The sequence below is a fragment of the Barbatula barbatula genome (assembly GCF_947034865.1).
Source record: "Barbatula barbatula genome assembly, chromosome: 3".
NCBI classification, from domain to species: domain Eukaryota; kingdom Metazoa; phylum Chordata; class Actinopteri; order Cypriniformes; family Nemacheilidae; genus Barbatula; species Barbatula barbatula.
Window position 1 is genome coordinate 9,702,086 of NC_136764.1, and position 27,297 is coordinate 9,729,382.

The 27,297-nt window shown below is 39.5% G+C and overlaps 1 protein-coding gene across 3 annotated transcripts; it reads right to left on the reverse strand.

The window, feature by feature from the left end:
* Positions 1 to 61: 61 nt before the first annotated feature.
* Positions 62 to 27,062, reverse strand: yeats2 (YEATS domain containing 2). Of its 3 annotated transcripts, none has more exons than XM_079453363.1 (31): positions 26,799 to 27,062; positions 25,975 to 26,098; positions 25,785 to 25,882; positions 25,473 to 25,565; positions 25,039 to 25,266; positions 24,777 to 24,889; positions 22,652 to 22,813; positions 19,885 to 19,996; positions 19,516 to 19,560; positions 19,154 to 19,349; positions 18,761 to 18,988; positions 17,709 to 17,864; positions 15,837 to 15,931; positions 13,286 to 13,462; positions 12,282 to 12,519; positions 10,697 to 10,858; positions 10,484 to 10,602; positions 10,103 to 10,237; positions 8,190 to 8,372; positions 6,542 to 6,872; positions 6,022 to 6,156; positions 4,545 to 4,604; positions 4,217 to 4,394; positions 4,029 to 4,105; positions 3,803 to 3,882; positions 3,501 to 3,702; positions 2,341 to 2,579; positions 2,187 to 2,261; positions 1,926 to 1,999; positions 1,483 to 1,557; positions 62 to 1,306 (listed from the first exon to the last, which is right to left on the reverse strand). In XM_079453363.1, exons 2-31 carry the CDS (start codon positions 26,072 to 26,074, stop codon positions 1,264 to 1,266), a joined length of 4,209 nt encoding a protein of 1,402 aa, XP_079309489.1. In that variant the 5' UTR covers positions 26,075 to 26,098; positions 26,799 to 27,062; the 3' UTR covers positions 62 to 1,263. The 3 variants fall into 3 exon arrangements, with proteins under 3 accessions (XP_079309489.1, XP_079309488.1, XP_079309490.1); XM_079453362.1 differs by lacking the exon at positions 26,799 to 27,062 and adding an exon at positions 26,515 to 26,638; XM_079453364.1 differs by lacking the exon at positions 26,799 to 27,062 and adding an exon at positions 26,515 to 26,617 and having other exon boundaries at positions 6,028 to 6,156.
* Between the last annotated feature and the right edge of the window lie 235 nt (positions 27,063 to 27,297).

Here is a 27,297-nt window from a genome sequence, read left to right on the forward strand (position 1 = left end):
ACAGCTGATTAAATCAGACATGTCACTCCCATACAGATATTTTAAAATACCCTACAACATAACAAATCAGACAAACAGATCCGCCTTAAAGGCAGACTTTTAATACAAGAATAGTTTTTTTCTGATACACAATGTGAAGGACAATACAACATGAGATAAGTTTGGCTAGACAAGTGAAGGCTGCTCATCTCACTTTAACACTTAAAGCGAATGAATAAAAACACATGAACACAGTCATTCTCTTTCATAGACAAACAAACATCAGAATATCATGTTTTGTCTCGAAAACGAGGTAAAAAAAACCTGCTGCTAACTTTTTAACGACAAATACATTTTATACACAAAGCATTTTAGAAACCTGCCACCTCTTCTCACAATACCGCTTAATCTTTTACACGCACACATATCAAAGGTTATTCAATCATTAATCTTCTTGTTCTCAATTGTACAAACATTATCCACACTTATAAGGAAACGACAAGATTAAGACTATTTTGACATCGCTTTGCGTGAAATTGATGAGTGATGGCATGTTAAGACCCGACATGCGGTATATATTTAATATTGACCCTGAACGTCCCTGCAACTACATAAGACGATTATTTACGAGCAGGTATAAGTGACAATGAAAAGGGACGTCATACAAGCTGAACAAAATCTATAAAAGAAAATGCCCTCATCAAACAAATCCTGCTTGGAGAAAACCAGTGCATTTCAATGGTTCAGCTCCTATATCTAATGCTCGTACTACTGGTTAAGACGAATAAAAACACACACAGCTGTAGGGTCAATGTTATCAGCCAAGTTTGGCCTGCAGAGAGCGAAGTCTTAAGTGAACAGGACTATTCGACCGCGAGTATGTGCCTTCTCACTTCTGATGGCCTAATACTGAACTTCAGTTATTGTACTGATGGTTGTATTAAGATACTATAGTCCTCAGCAAATTCCACAGAATTAAAATAATGAATAAATGGAATGATGTGGTGCTTTTGCATAATGACCTGACAGTCCCATCTGGTTTGGTGATATGTGTGACATGTTTACTTGGGTCATGACCTTTGGGCTCATAACACAATATTAAGTGTGATATAGAACACAGCGGTTGTCTTGTTGATGGCTATTTCCCATAATGACACTTGCATTTTAGAAGAGACCTCTGTCCGCGATTAGTCAGCCCAAGACATTTTCCACCCGTACACAATGTGAGGGAGTCATTGTGTGTTTAGACAATCCACCTGTCTGTCTGAGGTCCAATGATGAAAGTTAGTCAGTGTGGCTTTCATCCTTCATCATGATGCCCATGTACCTATAAGAGAAATTTAAACCAAATAAACAGCATTATAATGACACAAGGCTCACACACCTTTTTAAATATTTTAGAGCATAAAAGCATTTTATTGCATTTTCATGACTTTCTAGATATCACAATTTGAAAATGATATTTCAGGTTTCCTCTGTGGCTTAATGTGAATGGAAACCTACCTGTTAGTTAGGAAATCACAGGTGGGAGAACTGATGGCTTGATGCACATCCATAGCTGATATCTCCCTCGGAGGTCTGTGGAGATACGATGACATGACACATATTATTGTATGCTTTGGCTGACTAAGCAAAGCTGTACTGAGGCACTCCCTGTCTCTCTCTCACTCTCTTGGCCGGTCTACAAGTCAAATAAAAGCTGATTTTCATTAGCTCTTCTCATCGCACTGATAATTATACACTATCATAAAGCACTTCCTCAGGGAACACTAAAGGAACACAAGTTTAATGCTCATGGAATACCAAACAAGTTAAAAACTGAAAGAGCAAAACAGACAAAAGTTTCAAACTACTCCGACTGTGCTCTGGATTACTCTGAAACATCCTGAACCATCCATCTGTTCCACTCTGTCCTGATTAATCTTTTGCCGGCGGAACGCACTGACCTGTTTTGTGGGGATTTCCCATGAGCGTTGGCCAAAGATTCCCTCAGTATTTCACTGCTGAACTGTTCCACCGCCTGTAAACAGATTTAGACAATATTTACCCCATGATAGTACTAGAAGTGCAACATCTATCCAAACACTGTGTCCTATCCTGACATGACACTTTTGTGCTCACTGAAAACAAAACTCTTTAAGGAACCCCAAAAAAATTTAACGTTAAAATGTTTTACTTTATATCGAAAACAATAAAAACAGATTTACCTTAAGGATCATGGTCTCCACGACAGGAGCAAAAACGTTCTTCTCCACTTCCACCTGCTGCAACGTGACGCCAATCTAACACCAGCACAAATCGTCATGACATGTATAACCCAACAGGATGTTTAGGTAAGTAAATGGTTTCCATGTCTCTCACCTGCTCTGCTGTGTCTCTGATGAACTGGGTCGACGGGCAACGGCCCAGAAAAAAATTGGGTTCCTGCACAGTCTCATCCTGCTCCTGTTTGATTTTAACCTTTGCCGCGTCAGTGTCTTTCACGCTGATGATGTCAAGAGGCTCATCGTCTTCCTCGTCAGGCTCCGCCTTCAGAAGCCTCTGGAGTTGTTTCAGGCGCTGACACAACTCCTCACAGCCCGTAAGAGTTGAACTACACTCTGAAACACACACGTCATCGTAAAATAAGAGTCAACACAGTCCATAATGTTAAAAAAACAACATGTTGCAGATATCAGCAACTGGAAGCTCAAGATTGATGTACTATGGCTCTATAATCAAACCTAGTAGTAGTGCCCTTTATGTTTATATTAAAGGTCAAATGTGTCGTTTTTTTCGTCTTCAGCTCTGTATAAAGACTTTTCACAATAAAGCATTATATTTGTGTTATCTTAGATCTTCTACAATAGCCCTAAATGGACAAACTGCTCAACAGAGCATGTTTCATAAATATGATATCTCCTTCGGCAAAGAAGCGAAAACGTGACGACAAGTTTGTCCTGTGTCAGTTGCTGTAGCGCTTTGAAAGGGAGGGGTGGAGTGAGCTGTTGGTTGCAATTTCCAACTTTTCCACTAGATGCTGCTAAAATCTCCACATTGCTCCTTTAAGTGCACATGAGTCTAGACTAATGCTCACAATTTATCATTCCATCAACAGTATTAACACAACAAAATCAACACTATTCATACACATGACCTTTTTAGTAGTGTATTTATATTCCTTCTTATATTTAAGCCAAAAGGTATTTTTGGAGGCAGCATCATTTTCTGCCTACTTTTTGGAAAAACCTTCACATCAAGGGTGCACCTGTGATGCCGTGGAACAGTATGATTTGGCTTTATTCCACAGTAGGATGCTTTTTTTTGCTGCCTGTAGCAGTGTGACTGAAATATACATGCTGAGAGCTGAATTCAGACCCGAAACAGTTAATCTCATTACTATACAGATTAATGCACCAAAACGAGAGACAGAGAGCCTGCATTGTCTGTGCCAAGCCTTGTGTAAGTCGTGCATAGCAGAGAGACACAGGAGATGATGAATTGATCTCAGCCAAGAGTACAACACAAAACCCTACACTCACCAGGCTCACTGTCGATCTGTGTGAGAATGTCCTCGATGGAGTTCTCCTCTACGCGCTGGGGTTCCGGGTCAGGGGGTGTGTAACCACGGAGACGGCACCAGTGCACCACCTCTTTAGTTTTGGGGGGGCTGAGAGCCTGAAGGCGTGGTGTCCTCTCCAACAGATCGGCACAAACGCGGCGTACCACAACCGCACGCTGCAACTGTACAACGAAAGGATATAAAAAACAGTGCATCGGTGGAAAATAATATCTCTGCATTGTAAGCTCAGTACCAACCCACACAGACACACGAGCACCGTACCTCTGAAGCTCTGCGTTTACCAATGTTCCAGGAGTAATACTGATCCGCAGAGGTGGCGCAGAACGGATGAGAATCATCATCTGTAAACACAAACAAAACATGTTGGCTGGCCCAGTTTAGCTTAATGAATGAATTTGACATTTACCGATTTATCATAGACCCATGTGTAAAGGGCATAACTGGACAGCAGAACGTTCAAGTCAATGTGTCTCTGTATAGCACTTACTTTTCTCAGGGATGATCAGAGGGAACTTCTTCACTATGGCTGTCAAAAGTTGGGTCATGGTCTCTATGTGCTCAGTGCTGCGAGTTTAGACACACAGATACATTGAGATAAAACGGATACTCAAAATTGTAAACATGTTTGACAAGAACAAACAGTAGGAAGGAGTGCGTTGACTGTGTTTGTCTCACTTGACAAGCTCTCGTGTCGCAGATTCTGTGCCCTGTTCCACTTTAACAGTGGCAGCCGCATCTGCAGACGCAGGGGTAGTTGTCAGGGGAACGGAGGCAGGTACTGTAGAGACCGGGGTAGATGTCTGGGGTACTGGGGTAGTACAGATGGGGCTAACCAATCCAGGTTCAGTTTTAACTACACAAACATACAGCAGTGAGTTTATACAAGAATAGCAAAAAACATTCACTGGTGATTTTGTATAATGAGAAATCTCATTGATTTAACGATTTTATATAACACAAAACATGACAATTTTTTTCACAGCAGTGTTTCTGTGTGTCTCACCGTGAGCTACAGGTGTGGAAGCGGGGCTGCTGGATGCACCTTTGGAACCAGACGGCACAACTGTAACATACACAGGAGTACTCAGTGTTAGATGATGCTGCTTCAAGTCTTTGTTTAAATAAGTTTAGCTGAAAACCTGCATTCATTCATTTCTTTTTGTATATACATTTTCATGATTTTTTTTCATAAATCACTATTGGTCACCCTTCATGTTTGTCAGTGGGTTTTACAGATATATAACCAATAAAAAGTATTACAAAGAGAATTTGAAGGAGTAACGACATCGCTGATATGTAATTCATCAAACATGACAGCACCTGTTTTTTTCCCTGTTTACCATGTCTCAATTGGTCATTCTTCTAATCTATCTGACATAAATTTATCTTGATCAATATGACAACAGACTGTTCAGTTACAGGCAATGACTAGTGTCATTGATGTTCAAGTACTCATGCAAAATAAACTAAAATGAATAACCTTTTGTGAGCATAGAGTCTCACAGACAGAGACAGACAATAAAACTCGGAGAGAGAAATCCAGGAGTGTGTCTCTGGGGTTTTGTTTAAGTATTACAGTCATCATTTGACAAATGCTGGAAAAAGCAAACATCTCTGATAAATACAATCTGGCAGCCTCAACTGAGCTGACAAAAATGAGTGATTACAGCTGTGTCCCAATTCGGGGACTGCGTTCTTTGAAGCCGGCATTTTAAGACCGATGGCATAACAGCAGTGAGACTGAAGGCTGGTAAGGCCGTTTCGATTCAAAGGTTGCTTCAAATGCAGCCCCAAAATGCAACCTTATTTCTGCAGGTTTTTAAGGATAGAAAGAATGTATCCTTCACAGCTTTGGCTATCCCCAGATTCATTGCGTGCCTGTAAAGGCTTGTCATTTTTAAATAATGCTTCAAATCTTTAGATAAATAAAAGTATGTATTTCACAAAAATAATCTATTTCAGTGTTTTAAAATTATATGTGATGTTGTTGTTAAACATTATTGGTGCATTATTGTGTTTTGGTTGGTTAAGGTTGGTTAATTTAATAAATTGTTGGGCTGTTTAAATCTACACAAACGTGTCCTATTCTCTAACATAAAATATCATTTTCTGGCTCCGTATTAGTTTAAAAAAGTCAGAAACGTCTCTGCTGTGTCCTGCTGGTGATGCAATTAGGAAATCCTCTGCGAGGCTAAACCGTCTCATTTCAGTTCGGTTCTTGGACTTTTGAGGCCGCGTGCTTTGAAGAACAAGTCCTCGTTTTTAAGTCCGCGACCTTAGAAGGTTGCAGTCCCCGAATTGGGACACATCTTAAAACTCCAACCCAGTGATTGGTCAAATCTCCTAAGATTCCTTTTTACATCCTCCCTGCATCAGAAAACGGAGGTTTGCCATGCATGCACAAGACACCTTGTGATCTATGAATCTACAGTCTTGAAACTTTTCTGAATCAGGTTGTGTGGGTAACAAGAAGGTGTTACCTTTACCAACGGGCATCAAGATGGTCTGCATCCCTGACGAGCCGCTGCCCACACTGAGCTGCTTCAGCTGATTGGCTGGAATTGTCAAAACAGTCTGCTGGGAACTAGACTGAGCGGGGTGCAACTTTAGCTTACCTGTAAGGAAATAACAAACCAACAAAAAGACATCAATTTTACTCTCTTAATCCTGGATCTGAGATATAAAGACTCATCAAACAATGTTTAAGACTTCAAAATGACCCAAAAGATTCCTATGCCATCTATAAAACTTGAGTCTGTTTACAGCCGACACCTTTCTCTCATACATTGCAAACATCCCACTGCATAATTCCCCAAAACTGGGGCCTTGTCTAAAAATAATGCATGCCATGGATGATTTAACTAATATGATTGGAAATGTTTCTAATGCTTTGCACTTTACAGGAATGATGAAATCATTTACATCAACAACCAGTTGGGACAAGGGGCATATAGATAAACAGGTCTCCATGGCAACCCCGGACAGCAAATGACTGGTTACCTGTGATGGTGGCAGCAGTCTTCCCGCTAACCGTCACTCCCCCGAGCAGCGATGCCGCGGTGACCAGTGAGGGGCTGGAGCTTTTGGCCCCACCTACAACTGTTGAGCCCACTCCCTTCGACAGACCGATAAGAGGCATGCTGACCGTCTTGGCAACGGTTGCTACGGCCCCAGTGGAAGAGGCAGAACTCTTTGCTGTGTTGGCGGCTGAGCTGGCACTCTTGGCAGCACTGATCACCGCTGCTTGATTGGCAGCTACAAGCACAGGATGCTGCGTTTTAGCTGTTTGAGGTAACGGTTGGGCGGAGGACCCGCCAGCTCCTTCTGGTGCCTGGAAATCCGGGGGAATTAAAATAGACAATGAAGTCATAAGGTTTACAAATATGTGTAGTCAGGGGTTGGGCTTGACTTTTTGACGGACAGGCTCGTAAAAATCTATTATTACCCGTCAGCAGAGCTGGGTAGATTACTTATGAAATCAGTTACAGTTTACAGATAAAATGACAAAATTTTAGGTAAGGAACGTAATCGCTTACATTTTTGGAAACAAAATCTGACAACTTTTATATGACATTTAGATTACTTGTGATTTAAAATGTATTTGATGTTACATATATGGAAGCAGGATAATTTTGAACTAATATAATATTCCATTCTTTATCACCAACAAGAGCCTCAACTTTAAAGTACAGTACGGACAAAATACTAACACTCATATAACTTGTTAGTGTTTACTGATAGTAACACTGAAGAGTTTCCTGACAAATGATGGGTGTCTATAAGGGGTGTCTTAATCTTGCAAGATTAAAATGTGACAAGATTTCTTCTCATGGTCTCGTGATACCCGCATGATGAAGTTAGTTTTTGATTGGACTTGGAATTGAAGATCCCCTGACACTTTTAACTCATATTATAATTCATAAAATAGACGTAAATATACATTCATTTAAGCAAAATTTTCAATTGTATAAAATAAAACATTTTCATATATTTCACCATTGAAGATTACTTAAAAATAGTGTCTTGTTCTCGTGAACCCAATCTTGTGTCATGTCCCATCTCGTGGGATTAGTGTCTCATCACACCCCTAGAGTCTATACATCCTGTCATCAAATGCTAAATTCCATTTTGCATCTCTGTGCGATTCTAAACCCCTCCCCTCTCTGCCGTAAAAAAGGTAGAAGACTCACAAACATAAGTGGTAGGTATGTTTATTATTACAAATTTAGAAAAAAAAATATCACCGAACTGTAAACAATTTACTACATGTAATCGTCACTTTCCAGTTCTGGCCGTCACTATGGTGCAAGGTGGTGTTACATGGTATTTAGCATATTCATCGCGTTATCACGCTGTAATCTCGGAACTTGCTGTATTTTAATACTACTGAATACCCAATAAAGCCGTTGTTTATATATTTAATGTTTCTTTTGTCAGACAACGAATAATAATAACAGAACATTTTTATGTTCAAATGTCCAGTCAGTAACAATGACCGTCCAGTCAGTAACAATGGTGTTTTGCACTGCCTCCCTCCCAAATTTACAAAGTTAGAAATTGCCCTTTTGTAAAATGACGAACGGTCTTCAGATTTTCTAGAAAATCTCTGAGTGTATTTCAACATCTCACAAGCGGACAGGTCTCTTACCTGTTGAGAGGTGGGTGTGGTGCTGGGTGTTGTTGGGATGGAGCTAGCAGCAGTGATGACTCCACCTGTCATTCTCAGAGTAGTTGTGCCTGGTTTGGTGAGGTGGGACGCTGCAGCTGCTGATACCATCTTTACCGAACCATCTGACAGCTTCACCTGAGAACCCTGGGACCCGCCCACCACCTGTCAATCAAAAGTAAAAGGGAAATGATCAAGACAAACAAAGCAATGTGAGAAATCAATGTATTTTCTTTATAAAATGTCACTTAAATATAGGGAGAATAACTGTTCTTGAAACTTTTTTAGCATGTTTAATACATTTTATATGGATAATTTGCATCAAGGATGTTTTATTGACGATTTCTTGGAAAAATCATAACAATAAACAAACTTGTTTTTGCTCATACAGATCTACAATTCAGTCATTATGAAATCATTTTTATAGAATTAGCTTCATTTGACGTGCAAGTAAAGTGTCACATACAAATCTGCAATATATTTTTTTCAGATTTCATGACTACATTTCATACATTTATTACAACCTAAATAATGTTCTGCATTGCTTGGTTAATACAGCACTTCAATTTTCAAGCCATAAAAGCTTCAGTAAACCGAGACAGAAGAGTTTTTCCTCTTACATAACAGCACACAGAGCTGTAGCCAGAGCTTTTGAACTCATTTGTTTCTCACAATCTTCCACAATGTTCACCCTCTCTGGCCCTTTGCTTTTGTCACATTCTCTCTCTTCCTCTAGCTCACAGCAAATACCCTCCATCAAACAAATACTTCATGTCCTCCAAAGAGGGAAAGTACGTCAGCCACCGAAGGATACGTTACATCATCTGACTTCTCCCAAACAATCACCAGCAGGTCTACACCACTATAAGCTTTGAAGTACTCTGGACACTTCTGAGGGGCGTCATGAGAATTATGATGATAAACTAACAAGCAGAAATCGCTGTGTGCTGCACTTTATGACGGGAATTATGAGGCTATGATTCAAAGGGTGATTAAGCAATAAAAACTAGTGAGAGAGAGGGAGAGAGAGAGAGTCGAGAGAGATTTAGAAAGTAACAAAACCAACCTCACTCCCATGAATCACTTTCTTTGACCGTATGTTTGTGCGAGCTTATCGGTGTTGAATATTTCATTTCTAATATTTCAATTCTATATTTAATTGAAGTAGTGAGACCAAAGTAATGTGCCGTTAGAACAGTTTTTGCACTGCTATCTACAGCACCGCAGCAAAAGATTTGACGTTTCATTTATGGAGTTGAGCTGGCAGTATGAAATGAATCTAGCAAGTTAAAGGACCGGATACTGGGTTATAAAACAAAGACAACACAGCTTTCTACAGCACTGTCGGTACTTGCTGCACTTACAAAAACAGACACAGCAACAAACCAGTGAACAAAGTCCATTCAATAGCAGATACTTAATGTAATTAACTGACGGAGTTACTCATCATCAAACCTTGTTCTCAAAAACATTTGATCACTTTTGACATTTTTTACTATGGATGGTTAAGCCAAAAAATGCATCATTTACTGTTTCAAATCTGTATAAATTAATTGGTTCTGATGAACAAAGAGAAAGATATTTGGACAAATGCTTATAACCAAACAGATCTCTTGGACCTCATTGACATTCATAGTAGGAAAGAATTACTTCATATTTTTTTGTTCTGTTGAACACAAAAGATCATCTTTTGAAAAATGTTGGACTGCAAACAGTTCTGGGGCTCTTTTGTAATTTTCCTACTATGGTAGTCAATGCGGTCCAAGAACTGTTTGGTTACAAGCATTCGTCCAAATGCCTTTCCCTGTATTCAACGAAAATGTATACAGGTTTGAAACAACTAGAGTGTGTAGAAATTTTTATTTAGGGTTAACTATCCGTTTAATAAAACCTACCTGAGCCAATATGGCTGCTTTTTGTCCCGCTGTGACCCGAATAGCTTGTTGAGTACTGGTGCCAGGACTTGATGCCACATGTCCACTCGATCCCTGTTTCCCAGAGCCCCCTGGCTGGCCAACCAAAAATGTGCCCTGGAAATATTGACAGAGACATTATCAACATATTCTAAAAGCCATTCACCATCAAATTGTGCTGCATAAGTGTATGCGGTGCAGAGGGACTTATTCATATCGTCCAATGACTAGTTAGTGTGTTAATATCAAGTAGTATTATAAACACAATATGATATGTTCATATGTTATATTAATACAATAGATACAATAAAGATCTTACCAAAGGCTATTATGTATAAAAGAGCATAACACATGCTTCATCACCTGTGGAGTCTGCTTAAGGATGTATGAAGTGTAGGATAAGTTAGAAGGCAGGCTGCTGGACCCAGAGGACCCACTGGAGGACTGAGACCCTCCAGAGGCAGAACTTTGAGACTGTTGACCTACACAGAGAAGAAAAACCTAGTCAGATGAATATTTGTGTGTAGATAAGACCTATAGTAGGCATTCTGAAGCATGAGGAGTATTGTGTGTGACCTGAGCTGTGAGAAGCTCGCAGAATGGCTCCCTGTGGTATCAGCAACAGTTTCCCTTTGCCCGATGGGTTCTTGCTGTTGGTGGTCAGGTAGAGTTTGGTGCCAGGTGGCAGGTTGGCCAGGTTTGCCAAGTTATTCGCTGGAAGCTGTAGAGTTGCCATAACTAAAAGTAAAGATTACAACAAAGATGACAACATTTTATGCCGTATTGCAGGGGAAAGAACTGTAGTGTTCTTTGTTTTACAGAAAAGGTAACAGCTTTCAGATTTAGAATGACATTTATGAAAATGTTTTTGAAGTCTATTTTACACACCACTGACAAGCAGTCCCCAACACACACACACACACACACACCAGTGTTTTGAAAATTAATCAAACAAAATCCAGTTTTCTCCTGTGGCAGCAGAGATTCAAGTGTCTGTCTTAATGATGACATTTCATAGTTTAGTCAGCAATGCGGAACAGCCACACATAAACACGCGCCAGATTAGCTTTGTGAAATCTGCTGATCAGTCTGTGAAACACTCCTCCTAACACGGAAACAAATGCAACACTCTCATTCTTTCACACCCATGTTACAGTTCTGAGCATCTTACCGTGGCCATAACACCCTTCAAATATCCTAAAAGTCTTTAGTTTGATCACATTTATAAAAGACAGATACAGCTGTCTGATTATTTCTGAAAACCTACGACGTGTGTGGGAGGGGGGATGCACCCATTGCCATGTGCATACCCATTGCCAACAAAACACAGACATATGACTTAGTTTCACATACAGCATGAAGTTCATGTCCGGCATCTTTTAGCACTGGGACAGCGCCATCCATCAATTTCAAACGATCTCCAAATCCACCGTTTATATAACATCCATCACTTAAATGCCATGAACAAACACACCTCAACTTCTCTAACTATCGCAAGAGTAAAGAGCTGCAGGTCCTTAGAGCAGACAATCTTGATGGTAAGTGGGTCTTCCTATCACTCCTCGGTTGATGTGTGGGCGTAGGGCTGGGCGATAAATATTGCGAATCACACTAATAAAATTTGTTACTAAACTGATTTTCATGTTAGAAAAAAAAATCAGAAACCTATACGAATGCTGCGGGAGTGTATAGAGCACAGAAATACTACATCATACCAATTTGTTTTTTTTGACAAGTTGACCATGTCAAGCATTGTGAAGAAGTCCAAATGCATGAAACACTGAAGCATCCCCCCCTTTAAAGGAGTAGTTGACCTTCAAAATGAAAATTCTGAACATCATTTACTGACCTACATGTCATTTCAAACCTGTATGACACAAAGAAGATATTTAGAAAAATGTTGGTAACAGAACATTCTATTGTAACCAATGCAAGTGAGTGGTGGGCTGTTTACAACATTCTTCAAAATGTCTTCTTTTGTATTCTGCGGAAGAAAGAAAGTTTTACAGGTTTGCAATGACAAGAAGGTGAACTACTCCTTTAAAAAGCATATTCTGACATTATCACATCAATGTCTTAACAAGTCAAAGGTCCAATAAAGCAGTTCAGTCGCTTCAGTTTCTAACACAATGAGCTTAAGAAAAATTATGTGATCTCTGACCTCCACTCTTGCCACTTCCGGACCCGCTTGCTGTCTTGGTAACAGTGTGCACCTGCTGTCCCGCGACGCCACCTGCACTGCTTCCTCCGCCGCTGACGATTGCCTTGGCAACACCCTGTGACACCACCTGCTTCTGCCCTATAACCTTGGACACAGAGGGGCTCGACTTGGCAACCAAGATCTGCCCGCTGCTCACCGCAACTTGCTTGACCGCAGAACCAAGCGGAATTCCCAGTACCTGCACACACACAGAGTTCGGAGATACATGGAGTTTTGAACAGCATGAGGGTGAATAAATGATATATTTTTGGATGAATTATCCTTTTTATATCAGGAAATAACAGGATATTTAATTTTTTTTCGGTTAAATTATGAATGCATGAAAAAGTTAAACTTATATAGCCCAACTCTGTGATTTCAGGAGCAATATCATCCTTATGGAACTAAAAACAGCCTCATATAAAAGCAAAAACAAGCCACAAGCTATACTGCAGTAGAGTCAATGAGTTTAAACTGAATTTCTGCAAAGTGACAAACTGCATACGCGGGAGAGTTTCAGAAGAGGACAAAAGACCGACTTTGACTCGGGTGCTAAAAAAAGCTGCAGTTAAGGATAGGGTCCATAGAGACGTGATGACCTGAGATATTTTTAGACCCCATGACCATAACGCACTCTACTTTTAAAACACTTTTAAAGACGAGACAGCCCGCTTAGAGAAGTAACTGAATTACAGAAATACAGCGTCATATGCATTTTTGGTGTTTTAAAACCTAGCAGAGCTATTTTCATTGTCATGATGGCAAACAATGCTGGCTTAGTAGGCTGCACACTAGTTTATAAAATACAGCCAAGGAATGCTGTAAAACATTACTGTAAATATAGCCAACTACAAAGAGTTAACATTATAAATAGACTTCAATAGATTTAAAAATGAACAGGTCACAAAAGAAATCTACATTTAAAGCAAATATTGACAGCAAAAATAAATAAATAGATAAATAACCTTGCTGGCCGTGGCTCCAGCTCCCGTCCCACTTTGTTTCTGTGGCGACATGGCAATCATGTGCCCCCCCTTTACTGTCATATACTGCTGTTGTGGTTGGGATGCTGCTGTGGAGACGACCTGTTGCTGTGGAGACGGCTGAGTGGGCACCTCTCCAGGTTCTTGTTTGATTATTACCTGCAGAGAGACAGACAGAGTAATTCTATGACTTTGTTTTATAGAAAGGTGCTCTGAAAAACCATAGGTTTGATAGACGGCTCCATTTGAAGCTAGATATGTTCGGAGATGTGTGATCCAATCCAAAGTTAATTTGGTGAATTGCACATTCCCTCAGGCAAGACATGACGTGTGTCCTGTCACCCTGATGCAGCTTAACATTGAGAAACTCTGTACACATAACACTGTGTCTACACCGGACGTGACAACGGCTTGTTCTTAATGGGTTGATCATGTCACGTCGCGCCGCACCCAGTGAGGACAAAATGAAAAATTATAATGGGTAAATGCGTTCTATTGTCTTTGATCATGGTCCGGTGTAGACACGGTGTAAGGGACATTAAATCCACACACAGCATGTAGAAAGAACATTTTTTACTATTATAATATTTATTAATTGACCAATAATTAACATACAGAGGTGGGAGTTAGGTTTGCTCAGTATATAAATTTTGTTTTAAGGCACAAAACACAAAAAATAGGCCTAACTCATTTTGATTTGATCCTGGTAACCCACATGACTTCATATTTTCTAACTCTCCCTTTAAAATAACCCAAATTTGAATTAACACTACAAGCGACACTGTTTCCTTGCTAAAGAGCATGTTGGCTAAAATACATTACAAGAATTTTGTTCAGATTTTGTCCAGATTTTCAGTCTGGACTTATTGCAGAAAGTCTGTGCCAGTCTGCAGATTTGATCAGTTAGTGTGTTTCTATATGAAACTTTCAAAAAGGTGGCAAGCGTATGGTGTGTCTAGTTTAAGAAAACTTTTAGTATATTCCAGCCATACAAGATACAAATACAGTTTGCTAATAAAACCCTGATGGAGATTTTTCAATATGCATCAGATGGCCATTTTCTATATCCCATGAGGACAAAAATTCATTCAAGTTCATAAATTAAAAACACCACAAACTGTAGTAAAAAATGTATTCCTTGTGGTTCAACTGTATTTGTTAAACTACACTTGAGTCAATTATTTTCATGGTTGTTGTTATTACATCATAAGAAAAGTGAACAAACACACGGGTCACTTAACTTATCAAAACATACCGGATGTAGTTACTGTATGTGGAATTTACATTTAAAATGTAAATTCGGTACAGACAGCACCATTACACAATTTCAGATGCAAGGATGCAAAACTTGCATTGCTGTAGGTACTGGCACCAGAATAAAGAACAGCTAGGACATTCAAGAAGGAACAAACAAAGTCTCTGTGTGTGTATTACTTAAGTGTAGTGAAAAAACAATTATTGTAAAATAATTTAAAACAAAACTTTTTTAATATTGCAAACTGCCCTTTAAGGCTTAGGGATGGTAAACAGAAAACTTTCCACAACAAATAATAGCCTTTAATGAGATTCATCAACAACACAATGCTCAGAACAGCACAAATTAGTTTGTTTTTGCAGAGAAACATCTGTGGCCGTTCATTCCAACTGCATGTCAACAATGCAGGAAAGCGTGTGCATGGGTTGTGGGAACACTCCAGTCCTCTGCACAGATTGCTTGAAAGCAGCCACATCATGCCAGAGATAGATGTCCCATTTCTAACCCCTCAAACAGACACACACACGCAGATGGTTCAGACCGCTTACTGCACTGCTCAACCCCAACTATAAATAGCAACCGGTGTTAATATAGCTTGCAGGGTCCAGAAAACATTGAAACACCCTCCGAGAATAACCCAGATAGGAAAAGAGAGAGATGATCACCTAATTCCAGCGTTTGTCATCAGTTCATTACAAGGACAGACAACCTAGTACTGCTTTAAATATCTCCATGATTCATTCAAGCATCTTCATTACTGTGCATAAATTGATCCTATAGTACAACGACTGATTTGTATCCGTGATACTATAACAGATCAATTGTATAACCATTCATCAATTTAATATGACAGCTCTCTTTGAGCTCAAATGAGAACCATTCTGACTGATGGGAAACTGATTGTGACACAATGTTTTAAACTGCCAACATTTAATTAAATGTGATCCCAAACACAACTTATTCATCACTTCTACTTCCATTTCACCTCCGTCGTTCTCCTCATCTGTCTTTCTGGACCAAGAGAATTTTGCCACTTCTGCATATGTTAATCAATCAAACCAGATTGTGAAAGGAGACGCCATTAACAGGAAACTGCGGGCGGTGTTTCAAATCCCTGCTTACTTAGACAGCATTCCTGGCAGTGTGAACTTGCGATCAAACATTTAAAAACAACCCATAAAAATGCTGTCTAAATTAATCCAACAGCACACATGGGTTTCCTGGGCTCATAAATCAAACACGCAGTTTAAATCTATGAACACCCACCCTCTGTCTCACCTTGACTCCAGAGGACAGGATGCTGCTGGTGTGAACTTTAGGGGCAGGGGATCGAGCACCATGGGACGTACTGCTCTGCTTGGCTGATGGACTACCTGGGAAGAACACATGAAACCCCAGATTAAACATACGAATTTGAATGATCGACTATTGACAACCAAATAAAGTTAAACCAAAGCTATGCAAATGAGCACTGACAGGCTACAATGGGAACGCAAACAGTGATCTGCTTTCCGACACGATCAGCGTGTGGATAACCAAACTGTTTATTTACTTTATACTCTGTGTAAATCGTTTAAGCCCATATCTTCGGCAGGGTTTTGAATTATTTTGCCATGCACGGGTATTTCTGTAGTTTTGTGCATAATTAAAGAGCGAGTTGCCGTGCAGGTGTTTACACTGCAGCTGTTTTTCTGAGCAAAATTTCTCTAGTTCTCTGTGTGCTGAAAAAGTAATGGAGTTTATTTACTCCAAACCTTATAATGTACCATCCCTTAGGATGGCTGGTGTGCAGCTTTCTCCAGATTCACAACCTAATTTTCACTAGCTCTGTTCTCCGGTAAAAAAGACAAAGAACTTATGGCTCACAACAGACATGCTAGACTTTCAAAGGTTGTCTGTGTCTCTGATTCCCATGTATATAAAAACATATCTAAATTATTTTCTCCCAAATTTTAAATAATAACATGTTTCTATTTGCAAAAAATTGAAACTGTAAAAAACAGGTGAAAATAACAGAAAAGATACTCTAAAATTTTTCAGACCTTAAAACACCGTAAGGAAAACAAATTCAACCGCTCCGCTCATCATTATGTAATACAGATACATTTTCCCTATAGAGAAACCCATTTTCTGGGTGATGCATTAATAATTCATAAGAGCACATAACAAAATATTCTATATTCTGATGCTCATATTTAACTCCAAGCAGCCGTTTCTTAGATGTTCAAATGTTGTTGGAAATCTCATATTTCACACTGTTGTAAGAAATCTGCAGTACACTTTAAATACAGTCATGATTACATTTTAAAATGAGACTGGCTGCGTTTCAAATATTTGGCCGAGATCTGGCAACCCAGATGTTTTTAAGACATCATAAGCCTATTCAAGCATTTAAATACGAGCGTCCTACCTACACAGGATGTTCGAATAAAACTTTTGACTAAAATTCAAACACGTTTATTTTTGTTCATGTACCAGATGCCAAAGTGATATGCAAGTGACATAGCATTTAACTCGGAGGAGCCCACAATAAGTGTAGTTTAAAAAGCTATGTTAACAAGTTGAAATCGAGTTAGCGAGAGAAAGATGAACAACATGAGATTGGAGTTTGAAGAGTAATGAGTGCATCTCTAATGGTCACTATGTTGCTTTAGCAAAACAGCACGGATCTAGGACCACCCACACACCCACTGATCTCCTGTGTTCAGAGACCCTCTGAGAGCCTGTAGGTGCGTTTGTGCGAGTGGGTGTACGTGCTATTGAGAGGTTACCTGAGGTGGCAGAATGCACTTATAGGTGATAAAGCATCTGTGAGAGTTGCGCAGCAATGGAGGTGGAATCTGTTCTCCATTCACACACACATCTTGTAATGTTTCATTAACTGCATACAACAAACGCTCCTAATTCCTTCCAAATGCTCCTACTCTTAGTGATGCGGTTGCTATGGCAACCTGGTCTTATGATACCCTGCAAGCCCACAGCATGAGTCACTGAAGAAGTGTGTGTGCTTGACAGAGAGCAATGAAGAAGGACTGAGAATATTAATTAAGAACTTTGTAATTTGTCTTCGTCATCCACTTTAGACGGTCCTGCAAGGTGCATCTGTGAAATCACTGAAAAAGCAATGCAAACATGCGTTTATGTCCGTACCTGTAGCTGTGGATGCAGCCATATTAATGACTTGTCCAGGTTTGTCAACGATGATGTAGGGGTTATTTATGACTGACGGGCAGGATTTCACGTGCACAGGGGTTGAGGAGGATGTCCGGGGAAGAGGAGAGTGACTAGGAGTGGAGATGGGAGATCCTGAAACACACATACACAAACATTGGGTTCATGCGATTAGATGTATACATTTTTGAGTATAACAGACACTTTCATCTGAAGAAATTTGCAGAGCATTTAAGATACATATATATATGCCTTTGTCAGTTAAAGATGTACGTTTTCTCAGGTAACATGGCTACCTTGCACGACCAATTGATTTAGAGGAACTTTAACAGTCTGGTTACAAGACACACAGTGACGTCAGATATTTAGCACCTCTAAGGGGCGGTTCATATTCAGAAACTTTTGCACGCACAAGCTTGTTATTTTAAATGTAGAAACAGTATCCCTGTTAAAAGTAAAACGTACCCCAAATCAAACAGGCTTCTGAAATATATCTATAGTATTTTTGTAAGTATAAAATATAATGGTGACATGCGACTTCAAAAGGTTGCTGTAAAGAAATACTTAAATTAACTAAACTTCATATACACATCATGTGATACCTAAACTGTATATAGCCTCTTGTTGTGCGCGAGCTGTGCACGGGACGCTCCTTTCATGCATCCTGTAAATAACAGGCAAGAGATTATATTAAACTATTTGTGCAATGCGCATTAATGCATTAGATCTAATAAATGTTTAAATAAAGAGTTTTAGCGAAACTAAATGTTGTGGTGTATTATGACTATCAACAAAAACTTAAATAAAACGAAACATTAACTCAGATGCATCTACAGTGCCATCCTTCACAAGGATGCTTTATCAGCTTCATGTCCACCCTCCACTGAACCCCTTTTTCGCTTGCATATGAGCTATGAATGGGTCATCAACAAGGATTTATCGTTTATATCACGGGGAGACTAATTCCTATCGTGGGGAGAATTTCTACTGGTACATGGCTCACCCCTACTTCTCAGTGGACCTGTGCTTACCTGATACAATCTTGCAGCTCATCGTGATTGGCTGGAATGATTTCCCAGGTGATTCGGAGGGGCTGGGCACCTGTCCTTGTGGAATGATCTTACAGCTAGCCGTGATTGGCTGAAACGCTGAATTTCCGTGGGACCCTAGAGTAATTTTGTCGGACCTGCTGGACTGGGATGAGGTCCGCTCTGAACATGAGGTACGCACAGATTCGCTCTTGACAGTGAGACCTGGAACTAAGGCAATAAAGCGAGAAAAGAGAAGAGGATTATAATCAACTGATATAATCAATACAAACTAAAAGCACTCATCGGAAACACTGTTCTGAACTGCTTCAAATTGTAACTCATTCTTGCATTCGGTGTGCACAGTGCATATGTGCATATCCATTATTTGTCTACCTCTTTCTGTGCCAGGATGATCATCATTAGATTGCTGGGAGGGAGAGGTGGGACGTCGGGAGCCTAGGGTAGCTGTGGAGGAGGAACCAGCCCCACCCACAAAAGGCAGATAAGAGGAAGATGATGATAAAGATGAGGGGGCAGAGGAGATGAAATCATCATCCAGTGTACTTCTCTGGAGCTCAACATCCACCACCTTTAGGAATAAGAATTTTTTTTCAATTTAAATCACAGACCCTCTGTTTGTCAAATTACACTTAAAACAACAACAATATTTAGAATATTATGCGTGTTCATAGAAGAGTCAGTAGCAATGCAGTGATGTGACTGATAGATTCAGACAGATACTCAGTGTCTCTTACCGTTTCAGCACCCAGCGTCTGTAAACCTGTGTATGTTCTGTCCAGCTGTCAAAGAACAAATAAAAGAAGATAAATAGCAGAAACATCAAATAACATCCATCCAATAGTCTTTGCAGCAAGGGGAATCCAACAGAATGTTTTTTCGAATGCTTTAATCTGCTATCCTTTCTTCCTCCTTGACATGTCCATTAATCTCGACGCATCATGACGCATTCTTACAGACATATTCTGTTCTGTTCATTATCACACTAGAGACAGGAGCGAAATAAATGACTAGAAAATCTTTGCTGTAAAGTGAGAGGATGTATTTTAAAAGTACAATGTCGAAAGATTCAAAGAGCGTTTTACTAAACCACCAAACTATCTGACCTTTAAATGGTGAATGATGTCAATTCTCTTGTTCCGTTGGTCTTTAAAGTGGATCTGGACCCGGACAGGAAACTCTCCCCATCCTCGACGTGTGAGGTGGAACGGTGGTTCACTAAACAAACGCATATGCAATGTCTTTCTCAAAAAGCTCGACTTGACAAATGCACAACGTATTTGCTATGCCACCAGAGGACACTGCCTGTTCTGTGTCAATATTATTTAAAAACAAACAAAACCTCACTTGGAGGGCACAATTAAATACATGTTTGCTTTTTCATGTGCATTAGGTTGTACAATGAGGGAAATAATTATTTGATCCCCTGCTGATTTTGTAAGTTTGCCTGCTTACAAAGAAATTAAGGGTCTATAATTTTTATCCTAGGTTTATTTGAACTATAATAATAATTTAATCTATAATATAAAACGTATATCAACCAGAAAATCAGTTTTATAAAGGTTATAAATTGATTTGCATTTTAGTCAGTGAAATAAGTATTTGATCCCCAACCAACCATCCACAGATTGGTTATGTGCCAATATGGACCACAGATTAGCCCTGTTTGAACCCCCGAGAACTAACCAACTACAGCGCCCCAAGGGGAGAAATTGCTAGTATTGTCTACCCTAGATCATGATGAACTATCTTAAATCATTAGATCATCTAAATCAACAACATGCATGCTAGACCCAATACCTTTAAATCTACTGAAAGAGATGCTCCCAGAAATTATAGATCCTCTTCTTAGCATTATTAACTCACCTCTGACACTAGGACATGTGCCTAAAGCAAATAGGGTGGCTATTATAAGGCCCCTTGTCAAAAAAAAACAACTCGACCCCAGAGAACTAGTTTACCACAGACCTATATCGAATCTACCTTTCATATCTAAAGTTCTGGAAAAAGTAGTCTCAACTCAATTATGTCCCTTCCTCCAAAGGAATGACATCAATGAAGATTTCCAGTCTGGATTTAGAGCACATTACAGTACAGAGACTGCTTTGATCAGAGTTACAAATGATTTGCTTTTGGCGTCTGACAGAGGTTGCATACCTTATTGCTGTATTCAAGACCATTGACCACATCACACTCCTACATAGACTCGTAAATGCTTTCGGCATTAAGGGAATAGCTTTGGTTTAGATCTCATTTATCTGACCGTTTTCAATATGTAGCAATAAACATTGAGGTGTCACGCAAATCGCAAGTCCGGTACGGTGTACCACAGGGCTCAGTCTTAGGGCCTATGCTCTTCACATTATACATGCTACCTCTAGAAGATATATATTACAGCAACACAGAGTTAGCTTTCACTGTTATGCTGATGATATTCAACTTTATATTTCCTCAAAGCCTCATGAAACAGCAATTCTATCGAATAATGGAATCCATAGTTGATATAAAAAACTGGACGAGAATTTTTTTTTATTACTGAACTAGAACAAAACAGAAGTGTTACTTATTGGACCGAAAACCGAGACAACCAAGAATACTGAGACAACCAAGAATACTGCTTAACTATTGATGGATGTTCCATAAAACCCTCGTCGTCAGCAAAGAATCTTGGGGGTTTTATTAGATGGTACTCTGTCAATTAAGAACCATGTCGCCAACACCTGTAAAATTTTGGTTTTCCATCTTAAAAATATATCTAATCTATGTCATATGCTGTCACCATCAGATGCACAAAAGTTAATTCATGCATTCATGACATCAAGACTAGATTACTGAAATGCACTATTAGGTAGTTGCCCTGCAGGCTTATTACAAACCCCAACTGGTCCAAAATGCGGCAGCTCGAGTTTTTAAACGTACAAAATAGTATGAGCATATTAGCCTGGTTCTGTCAACCTTACACTGGTTACCTATAAAGCATTGCATTAACTTTAATATCTTGCTTATTGCATAAAAAGCCCTACATGGTTTCGCGCCTCACTACTTGAGTAAACTTCTCTTGTATTACAGTCATTCACATACAATACGCTCTCAGGCGTCCGGTCAGTTGGTAATACCTAGAATTTCACAATCAAGTGCAGGTGGTAGTTCCTTTTCCTATCTAGCGCCTAAACTCCCACTTGTGCAGAGGCTGTAGTTTTTGCCAGAGAGGAACAGGAATCCCCTGGTTAGGCCTGGTCTCTCTCTGACTGGTTTTTTTTTTGGGTTCTTTGCCACTGTTTGCATACTGTTTTGCACTGGTGGCCTGGCCGGGGGGCTGCTAGAATTTTAAAGTTTTATCAAATTAACACTGCTTATAGGAATTTATAGTCTGTTTAATATTTGACCTGTGTTTCTCTCTCCTTATCCTGGGTGTGTGGTTCCAGATGATGTGCATGTGTGTGTCTGCGTGTCTTTCTGTGTGCTTTAGGGCTTTTTCTAAAACTCCAATTTGCTGAGCAACAGCCAAGAAACCTTAAAGAATTAAAGAGGAGTGGACTAAAATGTATCCTGCTACATGTGCAATTCTGATGACCAACAATCAGAAATGTCTGACATGGGTTTCTCCACCAAGTACAAAGTTATGTTTTGCTCGGTGACTGAAATGCAAATACATTTATAACCTTTATATAAATATTTCCCCCTGATTTTTTTATATTCTGTCTCTATCAGTTCAAATAAAACTACCATAAAAATTCTAGACCATTAATATCTTTGTAAGCATGCAAATTTACTAAATCAGCAGGGGATTAAATAATTATTTCCCTCACTGTATATACACAAGTATTATTATGAAGGGAAAAACCTCTGGTGGGACAGAATCAAAAGCCACACCTGACTTCCACAAGGTCATTAGGCTTGTAGCTGGGGTGCAGGAAGAACCAGACCTTCTTCACAAAATGATCAATACTGGGCTCCCTACGGGAACCTCGGACATACACCATCCATTTGTGAGTGGACTGATCGTTTTCTTCACGCTTATCAGGAGCAATATATCTAGAGAGAGAGAGACAAAAAGAGAGAGCGAGCTCCAATGTTTAATGCTAAAACAGTGACAAAATATACATTAAACATATAAAGCAGAGGTAACATGCTATTTCATGCATTCTGACTTCTTTTCTGGCTTCTCAAGCTTAACATGATCAACTTGTCCAAAACGAGTTGTACGTTAGACAAAGTATTTCTGTGCTCGATTCACTCCGGCAGGGTTTGCACAGGTTTCAGAAAGTTTTTTTCTAACATGGATTCCCGTTTCGTTAACGAGGGTTCTTAGTCTCTTATTGGACGAAGTCATTTGTTGTTGTTTTATGGGCAATTGGCGTGTACGTGCATAATTTAAACAACATAAACTTATAGTGAATCAACAGTTATGCAGGGATAATGCGATGATGTATTGTGTGATCATGCTGTGTTACCTCATCTTTAAGTAATGATTGAAAAATTGACATTACAAATCTGTTGCACCTTTTTGTTTTAGAACCACATATACGTTGCATTTGGTGTGAATAGGCCTAAATTGTCCCTCAAACTTTAGTTGCACGTTTTGAGTTTCTACTTGGTTCAGTATGTATACTGTATTCTCCTCTACCAGTGCCCGTATTAGGCCTTGCAGAAAGTGCACATTATTTTAGGTTTGTTTGGAAATAAAGCATCTGCAAAGAATGTAAATGTGCTCAGAAACCGTTTATTATTCAGATTTGCAATGACGACTGTTCAGCAGCCAGACCCTGGAGTGAACACCGTTTGATATTTAGTAGATCCACAGGCAGTAAAAATAAACTTAAGTCATTGCTCACATACAGACACACACACTTAAGCCTCTCTCACGTGCACTGAGTGGCATTTATGAGGTAAACTAGACGATGCCTGTGTGATAATGCAGAATAAACGAGGTTGGATTTCCGCCTAGGGAGAGCTAGAGCACTTTGTGCCACGTGAGTTTTATTGGCTTGCTGAGAATAGTACCAAGATTTTCTGGTGAGAGTGATGCATTTAAAAATTAATAGAAGCTTGGAGAAATAAATATTATTTCTCATAAAAGGACCTGTCCAAATAATAAACTATGTCCATTCATTTCGCAGCTATCAAGGCAAGGTTCTGTTTTTTGTGCAGGGGAGTGAGAAAGTGAAGTGACAGGGTTTTATGTTGCAAGGCAGAGAATTCAGTGTACTCAAGAGCAATAGTGTCCAAAAGAGCAATAGTGTTCGATATCAGAGCCAAGGGACCAGAGGTGCTAAATCCTATAGTACAGTAAAATGGATTTGAGCCAGAAACCCTCTGGTTACTAAAGCATTTTTATGTTTCTAATCGGTTAATTCACCAGTATGTGTAAGCTCTTTATTCACAGCAGTAAAACATAAATATTGTTGTTATCTGTGAATTTTTGACATTCTTGAATTCTTGTTTTACACGGCAAATAAAATGATCAAAAAGCAAAGCACTTTATTATTTGTATCTAGATTCCCCAATTACAATTATTTAATTGCTGTCTGTCCTATTAAAACATATTTAATAAAAAAGTTTAAATTGGTTGAATGTTATGCTTGATAACATTTCTGACTTCTAAGAGAAACTGAATGTGCCAGCTTAAATTTTGGTTTTAAAACATTTAATTAAATTGAGTTGTTTACGTTTGTTATTTGCTTAATAAACAAAATTCAATTTTTAGTTGTAAACGTTTTTGACAGATTGCTATTATGTATGTGTTTTTTCTTTATTATGACGGGTAAAAAGTATGACATTTATGACAATCTGAGCCTACACAATATATTTTGTATAACGATTTCTTTGCCTCTGATGAAGAATTACCATTTTACACATTAAAGCGTATATCATTGTGTTCCCAATGTGAACACTGGCGCCCTCGCGAACTCCACTGATTTAGATGATAATTTAGCAAGCGAATAAACGTATATTTTGCAACCTAAAAGACTTGAATAATGAAAGTAAGGCATCATACTTTGAGACGTTTCCCACGACAATGGTTTTCTTCACGTAGAGTCGAGACGCTTCTTCTCCTGTTGTGTGGAATGTCACATGCTGCTCTAAAGATGCTGGCACACCAAATGTGTCCTACACATGCCACCAAAACAGATGTTACTATCAATAACAAACACATGAAGTAAATGCACTCATGAGGGGGACGGATGGAGGTTTATTTACAAAATTCTCAAAAGACTTTAAAACTGTATAAACACTTTAAAGTCTAGGGGGGCACTTACCTTTCCTGTATTCCTGCCAGGCCGCGGTTCACGTGGAGTCCCATCCTCTCTTCCGCTGTCTGTCTCTCTCTCTCCGGCCTCCCCGTGTTGGCTAAGGGACTCTGACTCAGACTGGACCTGTGATGGTGTTTCTGAGTTCTGATTCAGTGGGGACGAGGAGCGTGAGGGGGACTCCAGAAAACGCTTTATGGCAGGATGATTCAGCACAGACGGATCACTTTTAGAGGCCTGGACACAAATTACAGCAGAAATAAACGATTTTGGAATTTAATAGTAATATTACTTGATCCCAGCGTATTGTATACAGGAAGGTGATATGAATTGTTGGGACTGTGAGGTCACTCAGTGACTTTTTGTATAAAGTAAATGTATTCTACTACATTTTCCACTTTTCTTGGACAGTGTTTACACGTTTAATGTTTACAAAATATTACCTCTGGGACTTTAGGCTGGCCAGCATTGGCATAGTAGTTAGCGACAATGCAGGCTCTCAGCTTGTCCATCATACGTCTGGCTTCATTCAGCCTCTGAGGAGAAGAAAAACTGATATTTAGAACCCCAAAAGACATTGACAGATTTGTTGGACAGCAAGAGGAATCTGCAGGTGTGCATGTATGTTGTTCATTTTATGACCTCATTCGAAGCTTAAGTGTGACTTAAGACCCGATGTAATGTTATAATCAACATCTCAACTGAAACTAGAATCAAACATGTAAACAAATTCCAACATGTTTTCAAGACATTACCTGTCCGATGACCTCGATCTCGTGCTCCTTGTTCTTCATCTCCAAAGCAAACTGATCCTTGATGATGGCTTCAATCTTCTGCACTGCAGCGTCACGGGCTGGTAAAAAACAAAAACAAGACAACAAACCAGAGGTAAACAACGGTGTTACTGTGCATGTCAGACAGTTAGATGTGGTGAAAACGTCTTACCATTTTGTTCCACCACCTTACTCCTCTTGTTCAGCAGCACCTGTGCGATGTCTTCATAGTCAGGATCTTTATCCTCTATTTTTCTTTTCACCCCAGACATGATCACTCATTGATGATCACTGGACTGTAAAAACAGGACACATAAACAAGTCATCCTAGTGAGCTGACTACCTAAACATCATTCTGGCATAAAAGGCACATTTTCAATGACCACCGAAATTCTGCACGAGCCTTTTATGTCCAAAAGTAAAGTATAGACCTATACCTGTGGCAACTTGCTGGATTTAATGCATAACCTCGTCTAGGATTTCACACTGTTAAACGACATCGAAGTACCATAAGCAATTTATATTTCCTTCACATGCTCATGTTAGTTGTTGCATAGGATAAACACATAAACAGCGCTAATCTGACACACACACACACTAAGCTGGTAAACAAAATAACATTTTAAGCACACCCCTTTTATAAACAACGCGTTAATAACCATTATACAAATGAAAATGTGCTACATGTTTTTATTGTTCACGTTAAACCTACGCTGAAGATGATAGCGAGACGTTTAGCCGTTAGCTTCGGTTGGTCTCACGCATAGTGAAGTATCGCGCGGACACAAGAGCGCGTTGCGAGCGCGTTCACGCTCAGGAAAGAGCGCTGAGGGCGCGCGGCCTGCGATAGCTGCCATGTATCATAAACCTTTTAACAATTTTGGGGCATTTCTCACATACTTATGCGGTTCATGGCAACGTCTGCACCTGGCGTGAGCCTGAAAGCTAACGTAGACTACACAAAAACAGCAAAAGAGTTTAACACACGCTGCCTACCTGCAACTCAACACCAGATAAAAACACAGGCAAGCGGTTGATTTCCATTCACCGGACGGGTCATTGAGGGTCTAATAATGCATTTTGCGTTTACACGTAATCCGGAAAGTGTGTTTCTTTCAACTGTGGTCCACCAGAAGACTAGAAATTAGGTGCAAATGTTTTCATTCAGCCCTAAACTCCTGCATTGAACGAAACTAGGCCATGCAATGCACAAGGCTGACCAGAAGATGGCGCGCGACACCACATTTACGCTAGTGGCCTGAGAGACAATACGGACCACATCTTCTTTTAAATGAAAGACTATTGTATACCGGGGATTTAATTTGATCATATTTATGTTCCGTGGCATTTACATGACGCGCATAATGGGATGTGATTTTTCTTTGTGTTAATGGAAATTCCATGTGCTTAGAAAAAAACACACGTTCCACTTCATGTGATCACGTGTTTTTGCATGATAAATTCATAAGATAGTTCTGTAAAACATGGTGTTTAA